The sequence below is a fragment of the Eurypyga helias genome, unplaced genomic scaffold (assembly GCF_000690775.1).
Source record: "Eurypyga helias isolate BGI_N326 unplaced genomic scaffold, ASM69077v1 scaffold21849, whole genome shotgun sequence".
Lineage (NCBI taxonomy): Eukaryota > Metazoa > Chordata > Aves > Eurypygiformes > Eurypygidae > Eurypyga > Eurypyga helias.
The window spans coordinates 17,933-31,494 of NW_010274219.1; the positions used below are offsets into that span (position 1 = coordinate 17,933).

The window sequence follows — 13,562 nt, forward strand, 5'->3', positions numbered from 1 at the left end:
GCTCACACTCATGTCCTCTAGGAGCACAAGGAGTATGATCAGTGGTAAATGGTAACAATGGCCATGTTTGATTTCTCTCAACCTTCTACATTTTCTGATCTTCCTTCTACCAAGATGCGAGTCACTGATCACGTTTCCAGATGCACCTAAAGTCTCCAAACAATCTTTCATGTCTATCTGTTAGACGCTTCCAAAACGCTCCTCTGTAAGTAGGTGAAAGATGTTCTGTGCTGTACTACGTGGACACGTGGCAGGCTACACAGAAAGGAGATTTTAAAAGGCTGCACAGAAGTGGGTGACATAAGCCATCTGAGACACAGCTTATCAGAAAAATTCGGCACAGTTCACACAATTTCTACTATTTGTACCTTTGGTTGTATTAGGAAATTCTTAAGATCGGAGTCATTAAATAAAGACGATGAAGCATCAAACTTTCACTTGCTCTTCAATACCCTAAAGAGATAAATGGTTTGTCTTACATGAACATAACTTGATCAGTCTGGAGTCAAACGCAAAGTTAGTTGCTAAAACTATGAAGATTTATTTCTTCACAGTAAATGAAATCAAATTTCTTTCATCACAGTAGTGTTTTTCAAAACTATCTTCTATAACTTAAGCTGTTGGTTTTGCAACAAGTTTTTAGATGCTTTACTAAGTAGAAGCTATGATTCCTCAAGATTCAATGGGACAGAGCTGCTGAACTTGGAGCCTTAGTTAGAAGCAACACTGGTATTGCAAGAACGGTAATTTGGCCTAAATGGAAATAAATGAGATTCAGACCTAAAAGCTCTACCATTTTAAGAAGTGGCAGACATGACACTAATATCCATACACAAAGTTTATGCAGAAAACCCTGCAAGATAAAATGTTCTGGCAAGAAGATCAGTATCTTTAGTTACAAATGTAAGAACTAAGAACAAGAAGGGGAAGTGTGTATTTGCAAGCTCTGAGGGGAAATATGCCTATCTTACTGCACATCCAAGAAAAGTGGGATACACATCCCAGAAGTCAGGCACAGAGATTTTACTGTATTGCAACTAATGCTAGCTGAAGGATTTATAATCACTACCCTGAAGATGGAAACTGGTCTAGAAAGGTTATGTATAAGGATTGGTATGTATAAGGATCCCCTATGTTGGCACAGAAGTTTGTGTTAATCTGAGGTGACGTCTTCAAGGGAAGAAACAGGAGCCCGCTGTCACTTCTCTGCCCTCACCCAAGTTCAGGATGAAATTGCCAAACTGGGATCAGAGCTAGTCTCATTCTTACGCTGCAGGCTGCTCTGACGTTTTATCAAGTACAGATTGCAACAGCACGGAGCAGCATTTCAGCCAATGCCCAGGAGTGGAAGCAGTGCAATTGTCTACTTAGCCGTGTATGAAGTCCCTTAGAAAAAAGTTAGCTATGCAAAGAGCAAACAACATGCCTGTCTTGCTGCCTTTACTGATAATACTCCTTATGAAAGCTTCCCGTGCTGTATCCCAAGCAAGAGAGCCAACGCATTACGATCAGTGTTGCTTAAATACATTTTGCTGCATACGCAAACCACGCATGGTGCCTTCGGGAGGCCAGCCGACAGCAGGGACGTATTTTGGCCAGACATTCAAGTAGCCTAATTTTTAGCATCCATTCAGATGGAAGTGTGAAGTCTTAGATCCAAGGGCGACCTTTACTTCCAAGAATGCCCTTGCAAAGACACTCGAAGATTCAAACGTACGTGTTCATTCACAGGGTTCGTGTGTTATGACTGAAACAGTCACTGAAATCACTCAAACTCTAAATGGATTTTAGGATAGCCTCAGACAGGATCCTTCAGAGCATCTGTTCAGGACTCACCTTGGTTAAGGAACTACACCTAAGGACTACCCAGACAGACAGGATGTCAAACGATGTTCTGTGTACTGAAAAAATATGGAGGAAATAATACTTAAATAATATATGGTTTATATTAATTTTTCATAAATTTTCCCTTTTTAATATGAATGAAACCAATATTTATGGCAGTCTGATCAGACACCAAACTAGAAGTACTGCAAACTGCTGCTTTTGAAAGGCCTAGATTTTGTGGAGTGTTTTGGTCTTATGACCCTTCATGGAGAAAAAGGGATTGGAATTTAGCTTATGGCTGAAAGTGTACAGATTTACAGAAATGTGCCTCTTGCAAGATTGTTGAAGTTCAGTTTAAACACTGCTTTCCATCCTCATCCCTTCCATTTCCAGGAGTATTACAGTACTTGGAAAGAAAACGAGACTTGGGCTGCACTGGATTCAAAAGCTGCTTTGCCACTGACATGCAGCAGGCGATAATTTAAACCATTTTTAGCTTTTGCAAGGTCAGGCTTCAAAAAAATCTAAATACAAACAACAAAAAAAACCCAAACACACCTTAAAAACAAAACAAAAAACCACCAGTGGAATGACAGCTCAGAACAGAAGCTGACAACTGTTACCCGGTTCAAAATCCATGAAGAAAACGCAGTGAAAATTGCAGATCTCCCTAGTCCTCTGCACCCACCCATGCTGCGGTAACTTCGCCCCCCCCCAGTTAAGCAACTCCAGGTTGCTTTGTACAGTCTCCAGTAAAGCGGCCCAGTAAACTGCTCCACGTGTTAGGGCAGCTCACTGGCCTCGAAATGCCAGGAATTACTACTCGAGTATTACAGATCCTACAGCTCTGTTACAGGTGGCAGAAGTTTCTGCAACAAATGTTATTCAAAGGAAACTGGGAAGTGGTTTAGAGCAAGATATTCCTGTCACTGCCAACTCTTCTTCCAACAGCTTTTCTCAATCAAGGCCTGTGCAGTGATCAGCTGGGGCCAGGAGTCATCCGTGTATCAGTATCCTATGCCGCTCCTTCGACGTGGGGAAACACAACTAAGCAGCAAGATCCAAGATTCAGTGCTACACCCCTCTCAAGAAAATGAAAGCCTAAGCCCAGTGGCAGGAAGGTCTTACATAACCAAACAATTTAAGAATCCTGAAGTGCAGAAAAAGATTCTGGTTTACGCTCTAGAAGAATTGTACCAAAAACTGAAACCCGTTTATCTGTTCCCTTACTTGCCAGGCTAAGAAAACAGAATAAAGAACTGGCTTCTCCATGTGAGTTTTCTCCAGTGTTAATTAGAGCAAACTGATCAGTTCAGGAGCAAGAATTCCTGAGAACCAGACACCATGAACCAGGAATTCTGAATGACTAAGACCATGGGTGTAACAAGCAGACGCTGCATTCCTCAGAATATATGCTACACCTAAGTGGGACAGTGCAGTAACCGTAAGCCTGGACTAGCTACACACTTCCAGGATTCCAGTTTATTAGGAGGGGTGTTATGACAATTCTTTTTCAGTTTTAGTCCCAGATTTAAAGATTAGTCTCTTTTTGATTCCACCCTTCATAATACATAATGACTTCCTATTGACCTGTAGGATAGCCTGACCTCGGTCCAACAAGTAATTCTATTTCTTGCCATGAGCAGAACTCAGCAACACACCCCAATATTCAAATCACACTGTCTCAAGAAGCTAACCTGACTGACAAGAAGCTTGACTCCAAGACAGAAAATGCAGTTTTTCTGCATGAAAAGTCTAACTGCAGTGATGTCTTCAGCACTGAAGGATTCTCCACTCTATAAAGACAGAAGTTATCCCTCAATACAGCCTGTTTCTGGATGCCCCTTCTCAGCTAGTCCCAATCCTCCTCCCCTCCCCATGTAACTAGGGAGCTAAAACTGGACTCCTACGTCAGTGAGAGCAGGTGACATTAGAAGGCAAAAACCAGTAGGAAAGAGATCAGTAGGCCAACCTTGCAGAAGAGAGGTAGGCTGCCTAGAAATCCTAGTCAAAGCCTTATCTATGGAAGTGAAATCATTAGGTATCTTCCACCTGACGGTAACAGGTACACGAGTGTTGAGCAAGCAGCAGTCAGTCACAGGTTAGTCAATACTGATAAAGAACCCGGGAGCTACTGCTGCAGAATCCTGGTCAAGTGTCCATTTGAACAGTTCCTATCCCTGGGCGTAAAACCAGCTGTGGTTGGAAATTTATGCTGGTGTTTACAAAGTTTCATCCCTGACTATTTTTGGCAAGGCCCACCAGTCTTTAAAGACACCATCATGTAACGAGAACTAAGTCCTTAAATCCCTTCACACAGCTGTAAGGGGCAAGTAATCACAGTGGCCTATCTTTGAGGTCCAGTACACAGGCAAACACAGCAAGGTGGTGTGTGTACCTCACGGAGGTGCCACACACACTGGTCATGTCTCCTCCGGGTTAGTAGTGGAACCCTCTACTGTTGTCACGGATAGAACAGAGTAGTATTATAAAAAGCAACCAAAAGCCACATTCAGAAGAGCCTTAAATGGTGGTGTTTCAGCCCTCTATTAGGACTCAGGAAATTTAAATATGATATTCTAAAAATACAACAGCAGATGTGGATACCTATGTAAATTACAAGGTTTAACTACCACATCTTAAAACTCTTTGAAGTACTTTCATTTTAGATATACTATAACCACCTACCCAGCTGAATCTGTGTCTGGCTCCATTAGCCCCTTATTCCTGGGCTGCCAAAATTCAACACAGGCCTTCAGGGTATGTGAGCTTGTGCTCTGTGTTTCACTAATTAACTGCAATGAAGGTGCTTTTAGTCTCTGCAGAGTAGGGTTTTGATAGTCCTCTCTCAAGTGAGAGAGTTTCAATGGATCTTTTCACTAACACATTTTTAACCTTGCTCTGCCTGATGCCCAACACTGCAGCAGCTCATTTCCGCTTGAGACCTTGGCTGGCCAGGAAATGTTCCATGTCCCTTAGAGCCACAACTTCACTGAGAATCTCAGGTCCATTACACTTTGGACCCATGCTGGCATATGGAACTGGAGGAAGGACATCACTCCTAAGTGAGGCATTACTGAATGCTGAGCACTCAAACTTCACGTGTCCCATCACTGGAATATGGGAACAAGCGGATAGTTGTCACCAGGATACACCACTTCAAACCACATGGAAAGGCTACAGATGACAGTCGTCTCCACTTAGCTGATGAAAGCAAGGCTGGGGAACAGAACAAGCAGCTAGGTCATATGAAGAGTCACATCACCTTTTGTTTTCCCACATCAATTGCACCCAAAGCCCATGAGAAGCGCAGGCCCTCCCCTCCCTCAGCAGGTCATGTTTGCTTGCCCATCTATGCCCCTGATTCTGCGAAGTAACGCTCACGCAAAAACCTGAAAGCCCATATGACCCTGCATCACAGGGTCTCCTACTCCACAATTTGGACAAGAGTATGTCTGGGGTTTGGTTACCCCAAGTCTTTACCCTCAAAACCCATTTCTGGAAACAGCTGTTTTCTGCAGTCGACAGTCTTGACTCTGAAAAACTTATTATCAGAGAATCAAAAATGCAAAGATAAAACGAGGCAATTGTTCTTGTCCCATTTCCCTTGCAATGCTTATTGCTTTCTTTTATCTTGAGAAAAGGTTTAACTAACACTGCAAATGCATCTGGGGAACACAGCAGCCACCTCCAGCAAGGAGCAGAACCAAAATGGTAACTCCAAAGTATGCTGAAGGGGGGGGGGGGGGACGACTAGGTAGGCCTTCTGTTGGTTTTATCTTAAAGCACTGCCATAGTCAGTGCAGCAGCTGTGAAGAATGCAACAAGGACATCACAGGTTGTCAGCGCTTGGTAAGGTCGTATCTCAACTCAAATATTTCAAGATACGGCACACCTCATGGGTTAAAAAGAGTTTGCAAGATACTCCTTTTCTCTAGAAAAGGCAAAAATACAAAAAAAACCCTGCCAGTGCATCACACATGGTTCATTAAGACTACATCCTATTTTTTGAGTTCTGGTTGGTTTTTTTAATTTTAAAAAGGACCTCTAACTACGTATTAGGAAACCAGTATCTCTGTAAGGGATACTGGTTGTGTGGAACACCATGCAGAATGGTATTCCAGTGTTCAATCAGTTCTCGCTGTGCTCTACAGCTTTAATCAAACAGCCCAGCCCTTCTTAACGTCCACTCTTGGGGTCTCAGGGAACTCCAATTTACTATTTCTGGGCAGGAAATACAGCAAAGAATTTGCTGAGAAGTAGTAAGCCACAGCATAATCTGTGCTACCAAACAACTGCAGAGCTAGCTTTCAAAGAGTTACCAAGTTTGCTGACTCCTTAGGCAACAGCTTGAACTAGTTTCTACCACGTTCCAAATGTTCTAGTCTCTGACTGCCTGTTTAGTCTTAGTCAATTTTTTTTAAAAAAAGATGCAAGAAAAACAGTCTGGTTTAGTATAATTAAAGAGGGTTAAACCATGTTAACATTCCTGTTGGATCTCCAGATGGCCATACCCCAGATTTTAGGAAAAAAAACCCACCCACAAAACCCTGTACCACTAAAAAGTCCAAAGGCTGCACTAGTAAGTTACCAAGATTTATTTGCGGAATACTTCACTCAAAAGGGTCCTAAGTAAAAATTCAGCACATACTGAATCCCTTATTCTAAATAAGTGTTCTCTTGCACATTAAAAAAAAAAAAATCAGACCCCTTGTTGAGAAAAGAGTATCTAGAAAGAGTGCCCCAATTTTGTAGTTTGTGGGTTTTCTTAAAAACAAGCGAAAAATCAACTTTCAATACAGATGTGCTAAAATCCTGCATTAGTTGTGGTTTTAATTAGTGTGCATAACCTTGATCACCTCTGCTCTCCAGGATTAAATATATTATCGGGCTCTATGTCCATTCTCTGTAATATACTATAGGACTGGGGTTTGGTTGGTTTTTTTTTTCCAGTGCACAGATCCAATCACATATTGAGAAATTCTCAGTGAGAAGGGTGAGCTCTTTAATGAAAGGTATCCTCTCTCCCAGAGAAAGCATATTGTAAACCTTACCTGTCAGTCTGAGCTAAATACAACATTAATGCCGAGGTGGCCGCTCTTCGAGTTTCCATTATCAGGACAGTCTTTGCACTGTAAAGTATGATCCACAGTGCAGCGGAGGTAACGGACAATCTGTGATAATATTAATGTGCTTTCATGCAAGAGCTAAACATGTTAACACACTACAAAAGAACATTTTGAATGTGTGCATTGTAACTCAATAGCATTTTGCAAGGGAGCATTAGAGGCCCATTGTAAAAAACCTCCTATAAACTTAAAACATTTTAAGTTCGCCAGTCAAGCAACTATATATCCCTAATGCCAAATAATTAATTACACCTTTGAAGGATGAACCATATTGGATTTTTTAAAAAGGCCATGCCACAGGGATACAGTTCTTTGTCTTTCCTAAGCAGATCATTGTACATCTGATCATATGTAGTTTTGAAGTCATAAACATTCGGCTTGTCCGGTGCTGGTCCCGGCAGTTTCACATGAGTCCCTGTTCCAAAGGATCGGACACTGAATCCTCGTTTGCTGAAAGACAGAAAAGAAGGGAGAAGGAAAAGACAGTTAGATTGGAAGGACTTTCAAACACCAAAGTGTTGAAGAACACATACTGCATTTTAAAAACTCTTAGCAATCAGTCAAATCACAACTAAACAGTTGTTAAACTACCAAGTGTCCCAACATGCACGTTTCCCCGCAGTTACAATCAAAATTCACACACCATTTCTAAAGGAGCACCTAGATTTTATATTAACTTTTCTTAGAATTATGGTACGTAGCATTTTGGATATTTCTTTTGTACTTGTGTTCTGCATTCACTCTTGGACAATACAGTATAGGCAAAGATGGTTTTGTCTTGATGTAAAAAAATAAGTTCCAACACCAACTGACCAATATTGAAGTGTTCTGCTAAAGCTGCTGTGCTAACGATATTATTCCCCTCACCATGTTGCTAAAACTACCTCTAGTGTAACTTCATTAGCGCAGTAAACGTGTGTGCCTGGCACTTCTCTCAAGTGGACTGAAAAACATAACATGTAATTACCTCTACAGGAGTGGGGCGGGTATGTAGAACTCCTGGGTAAGCCAGGGATAGCTTCATTCCATTCTTATGAACAGCTACTTGTTTAGTAATTATAATTAAAAAAAAGGCAGGAACCAGCTTGTCCTTAGGGGTGATGCCAAAGGGTTCCCATTAACCTAAATACACCTACTTGAACCTCAATAAATCCTCCAGTAATACTAAGAATCACTACAAGGTATTTGTTGAAAAACAGGACTGTAAAGAGATTGTTTTCTGGTGGTCTCCAAAGTTACAGTGTCAAATGTTGTCGCTATTGTCCAGAACGCTGAAACATTTGGCTTTATAATGACAACCCAGTAGGTCAAGACCGTGGCTTAAGCCCATTCTTTTTAGGAACTCAGAATTTCAGCTTCAATAATTTATCAGAGACTGAATAGAGGGAACAATGTTAAAAATTAAAAGCAAGCTAAGAACCACGCCCCTCCCCCAGATTTTAAAAAAATTTTTAGTGCCTTGTTCTGAGAAGAGCAAACAGGGAACTGGGAACCAGTGCAGGAGTCACACCTTCACTCAAGGAATTCAGTAAAAGACACCAATTCAAACTGCACGTTTGCTTTCCGACGCTGTCTTCGAAGCAATTCAAAAAGCTTCTGTGCTGAAACTGTGACCAAGCTTTGCTCCAAGCTCAAACACTGCTATTAACTATCATCAGTTTCCTTTAATTCCTTGGATTGGAACACAGCCCCTCCTTCCTCTTTTCTTGCTTTACTAAACTTCTGCCAGCAACTATTTATAGGTCCCTATTTCCATAAACAGACAGGGTACATGATGATTTTTTGCTTCTTACTGCAGGACTAATGACTGAAAATGGATGCAAGTGGAAAAAAGTGCACTTCTTTCCCCCTCGTAACTCCCCATGACATTAACAGCGACATTTAATTTATTTCCCCTGCAGTACTTCCAGACCCAAGAAAAGGCAGTGCTAAAATATTAGTGATGTTTCAAATTACCGTTTTCCAGGTGTCTTGCCCTTCTTTCCTTTCAGAAGGGCCAGAATACGCGTTTCCTCACATGAAATTCCCCAGCAGTTGCCAGGGTACAGCTTTTACACTATTTATGCCCCTGGTGTACTATTATGGAATATTCTGACAGCGTTTTGATGCATTTCTTGCAACAACTGGGGGAGGGGAGAATGCCTGCACAGAACCATTATCCAACAGAGCCTGCTTTTATTAAGCAGCTGCACAGATCTAGTTTAGTGAGTCATCAAGTACCTGTTGTAGAAAATGCTGTGCCACGTGACAGGACAACGTCTATCGAGTATGTTCTTGGCCTAGTAAAACTACCCAGAAGATGGAAAATAACGAGCTTCAACTTTACCACGAACTGTAAAAGGTAAATTCTAATATACGAACCTAGCACTGATTTCTGAAAAAGTGAAGTTTAAACATTAAGATCTGTAAATGTGGAATGTCAGGAAGCTGTTTCTATTACGACAAACGTAACAAAACTGTCAATATACTGAGCACAAACAGAAGCCAGCATACAGACCTCCCTTTCACCTCAGTTTAGGCCCAAAGCTCATCACAATGAGATCCCACACACTACTCGTGCCCACAAGTTTGCAGACTTTTAACTGAAGAACCTGAAAACGGCCAGTGCGTTTCCTTCCACAGAATCTCGGAGCTCACTGAAAACACTCCTCCTCATCCGGGACACACCTGCTGCTGGAAGCAGAGACCCACACGGGACTACGCCACCGAAGCACTAACACATGACAGAGTTTTACAACTCTGGCTTCAGCCACCAAGAGGAGAAAGAACAGTAATCGGTCCAGGTCGAGACATGAACTTTTATCCACGTCTTTCTTCTATTTCACTGTTATTTTGGGATCTCACACATGTTTATTGCATTAAGATATTGTCAGCTTACTGTAAGGTCATAACAGTATGGCTTTTCTTCTTACAACAGCCAGTAATAACTATTACTAAACCCTACAGAAATGCAATAAATCCGGTAGTACCTCTGCAGCTGGTCGTGGTAACAATTTTCAGGGGACAAATCACTCATGGTGACACACCCCGCTCCACGACACGTAGCAGGAAAATAATTAGTAAGAGGGCCCTCCTTGCAGACCACTTCGAAAGTACCTGACGCCATTTAATCAATATATTATATAAAACAAGAAAAAGCACCCACACACTGTTAAACAGCAGGAACACGAGCACTGTTAATGTTTTAAAGATTTCGTACCGAAAATCACTTAACAACTTCATGTAATTTGCATTATCAGTGATAAGCAGTCACATGAAAGTGCTTGAATAAACAAAGATATTAAAACATTTCCTTCTTGAGAGTGTTTTCATACAATTTACAATTTTTTACATGAAGCAATACAAATCTCAACACCTCACTGCATTTAGCTGCTGACAGATAATGCCAGTGGAAGCTGTGACTAGTGACTTATGTTAACTGGAAGGGTGCAACTTAAGTTCTCTTACGTGGTCAATGCTGAGCTACAAATCATAACATCAATAGGAAACATCAGTTTCAGCTACTAGGGTTCCAATATTTACGTGTTTGCTGCTACGAGGGTATCTCATAGCCACACTCCTCATCTCCTAGCACGCTTTGTTCCTAAACCAAAGGGGCACACGCATGGCCTACGTGCCTACCCTACGTGCCTACCCGTATCCTACAGGCTTTCATGTGCAGCAGTGACAGTCCCTGAACTCAGGGGGCTGAGATAAGACTATCTACGCCTTCAGGGCTGAAAATACAAAGCTAACAAAACACCTCCTGTACGCTGAGAGGGTCTGAAATGGTAACTTCCTTTTGGAGGCCACTGGTGCACTACCAAATACATACGCACAAACGGAAGTGGTGAAGCTGCTAGATAAAGACGCCTGGTAGTAAGGGAAATGTTACCCTTCCACTTCTATGTCTGAAGGAGAACCGTGGCCTAAGATGCACACTCTATGGCAAAACCCCAAAATAAACAAACTCCCTATACAAAACTGTGTTTGTAAAATCAAGAAATGTCAGATGAGCCAGATCTGACCTAGGGACGGGTTACAGACACACCCAGCCTGACAGCTTTCAAGGAAGGACTGCATCTTTCTGCAGAGTTCTTACTGCTTTTCCTCTTTTCCCCTCGTTTTAAGGTCTCAACATACCCCCTGTGGTGATGGTAACCATTCTATTAACAAAAGACCTTCAGCCCCTTCTGTTGGAAGATTAGAACAAAGTGTTTAAAGCCTGATGAGTCAGAAAACAATGCGAGCACATGGCAAAGCAAATGGGAACCGTGCTGAACAGCACCAGAAATGGGTAGATTGATTTCTAAAGCATCCCTTTATTTTCCAGAGGCACAAGTGGCAGCACAGAGATCAAGTACAGCAAGGGTGGAGGAGGGATTCAGGTTGGCAACTGACTCACTGCAAACCCTTTTGTAATGAACCACCGCAGTCTGGAAGGACAAGAGGTTTGTAAGCGTCCAAAAAAAGTAACTCTTATTATCTGGTACATTAAGATGAAAGAACGAAAAATAAGTCCAAACAAACACCACTGCCCTCCAACTGCTGATGTGTGTGAAGAAAGGATGTACTGCAATTTGCTTTTCTGAGTCCAAAATAGAGAACAGGAGGATGTAATAAAACATAGCACATGACGATATTACATGAAACCTGTTTGAGCCTCTTCACAATTCCATGCATTAAAAAGGATATAAACTACTAAGAAGAAACAAAAAAGCAAGAATCCAAGGGCTGTGGATGCTTCCAACACAAGCCTGCCAGGCAAGAGGAACGTTTCTCACAGACCTTATACGTAGAGGGCTAAATTCTGTTTTACAAACGATAGAATTCAGACATTTCTGCAAGATCATTTCTGCTTTAAAAGGAAGAGGTGTACAATTAAGTGCAGGTTTTAGCAGGCACAAGGTAGGCCGAACATAGGGCAAGTGAAATGAGCTTGCCTTACAGATACCTTTCTTTACAGACTGAAGAATGGAGTAAGCACAGTTACTGACATAAATTCTACATTAAAAAAAAAAAAAAAAAATCGGGCTTAAGTGAAACCCGGAATCATTAAAACACTGAATAGAGAAGTTAATTCTACAACCTGACTTACAGCATTACAGACTCAGCAAATATAAGAGAAACACTTTCACAAAAATGTTAATTTTAATACATTTCCTAGCATAAGTATTTTTTTAAAAAGCCTAAAATACTTATGCAAGAAGAGGAGGCTCTGGGGAGACCTTCCAGCTCCTTCCAGTGCCTGAAGGGGCTACAAGGAAGCTGGGGGGGGACTTTTTACAAGGGCCTGTAATGACAGGACAAGGGGTAACGGGTTTAAATTGAAAGTGGGGAGGTTTAGATTAGATATCAGGAAGAAGTTCTTCCCGGAGAGGGTGGGGAGGCACTGGGACAGGTTGCCCAGAGAAGGTGGATGCCCCATCCCTGGATGTCTTCAAGGCCAGGCTGGATGAGGCTTGGAGCAACCTGGTCTAGTGGAAGGTGTCCCTGCCCATGGCAGGAGGGTTGGAACTAGATGATCCTTAAGGTCCCTTCCAGCCCAAACCAGTCTGTGATTCTATGATCCCTGGCTGCACATTACTGATTGCAAACGCTCGTTAGGGGAAGGCTGGACTCCTTTCAAATTGTTTTTAAACAGTCACCTGCAGTTCTGTAGAATTTAAAGTTTTGCAATCCCTTAACAAAATACCTTAAAGTTTTGTCATAGCTCAGTTTCTTCCTCTTCTAATCACGTGTTCTTTCTGCAGTGCAACGTACAGCAAGACATCACGCTGAACAGGTAGAGCAGACCGGCTTCAGGCCAACGCAGGCTTTTTCCTGAAGCTTACTGACAAACGACCACTCTCCCTGCACTGGTCGGTTACTTCTTTACAACAGCACCAGCCACTCGTCATCTCTAGTCTGCTGCTTATGCTGTTCTTGCTATAATCGTATAGATGTTGCTGAAAATGAATGTTTTCCAGATACATACATTTTGTTAATTTTAATTATAACCTTAAGGGGGAAGAGTCTGTAAAAATATGTTCCCCTGTCACGCTTGCCAGGACATCAGTCCCACCAGAAGTGTTTTATTTCATCTGCACAGAGGGAAAGAAAAAGGCTAGACATGAGGAATTAGATTTAACTTTGTTCTTAGTGCTGACGTTTTAAATAAAACCTAGTTCCAGTATTATCAGCAGAAAACCAACAGAAGAATGCATCCTTCCCCCCGCCACCCCAGGCAGCTATCAGTAACATGTTTTTACCCAACTACCACAGGTAACACGCCAAGTTAAGAGCGCCCTGCGCTGCTCACAGCAAGATGGCTGCCAGGGCAGACGCTTCCATTAGTTATTCCTCTCCAGGCTGTTTTTATTTAAGCGCAGCACAGTTTGCACGTAGTTGTCTGTCGTACAGTGCCAGCCACTGTAGGTGGCTAGCAAGGTGAATGTTACCTTGCGTAACTTAACAAAACCCTGTGTCACGTCCCTGCAGCGCACAGGGGAGAGAGAGGTCAGGTCTCTCCTGTCCATCAGTCCATCCCCACTCTCCCACCTCCCCTTCTGAATTCAGCCAAGCTGAAACCACTTCCAGGGCTAAACGGATCAAAGCTCAGAGACATTTAACATTCCCAAGCACTTT

At 42.1% G+C, this 13,562-nt stretch overlaps 1 protein-coding gene across 1 annotated transcript in view; it reads right to left on the bottom strand.

Annotated features, from left to right (window-relative positions):
* Positions 1-10,062, bottom strand: part of SSU72 (SSU72 RNA polymerase II CTD phosphatase homolog (S. cerevisiae)) — a 23,081-nt gene extending 13,019 nt beyond the window's left edge. Inside the window, exons 1-2 of the mRNA XM_010159759.1 lie at positions 9,926-10,062; positions 7,263-7,406 (exon numbers count right to left, since the gene is read on the bottom strand). Coding sequence (XP_010158061.1) covers positions 7,263-7,406; positions 9,926-10,062 — 281 coding nt within the window. The remainder of the gene's footprint in view (positions 1-7,262; positions 7,407-9,925) is intronic.
* Between the last annotated feature and the right edge of the window lie 3,500 nt (positions 10,063-13,562).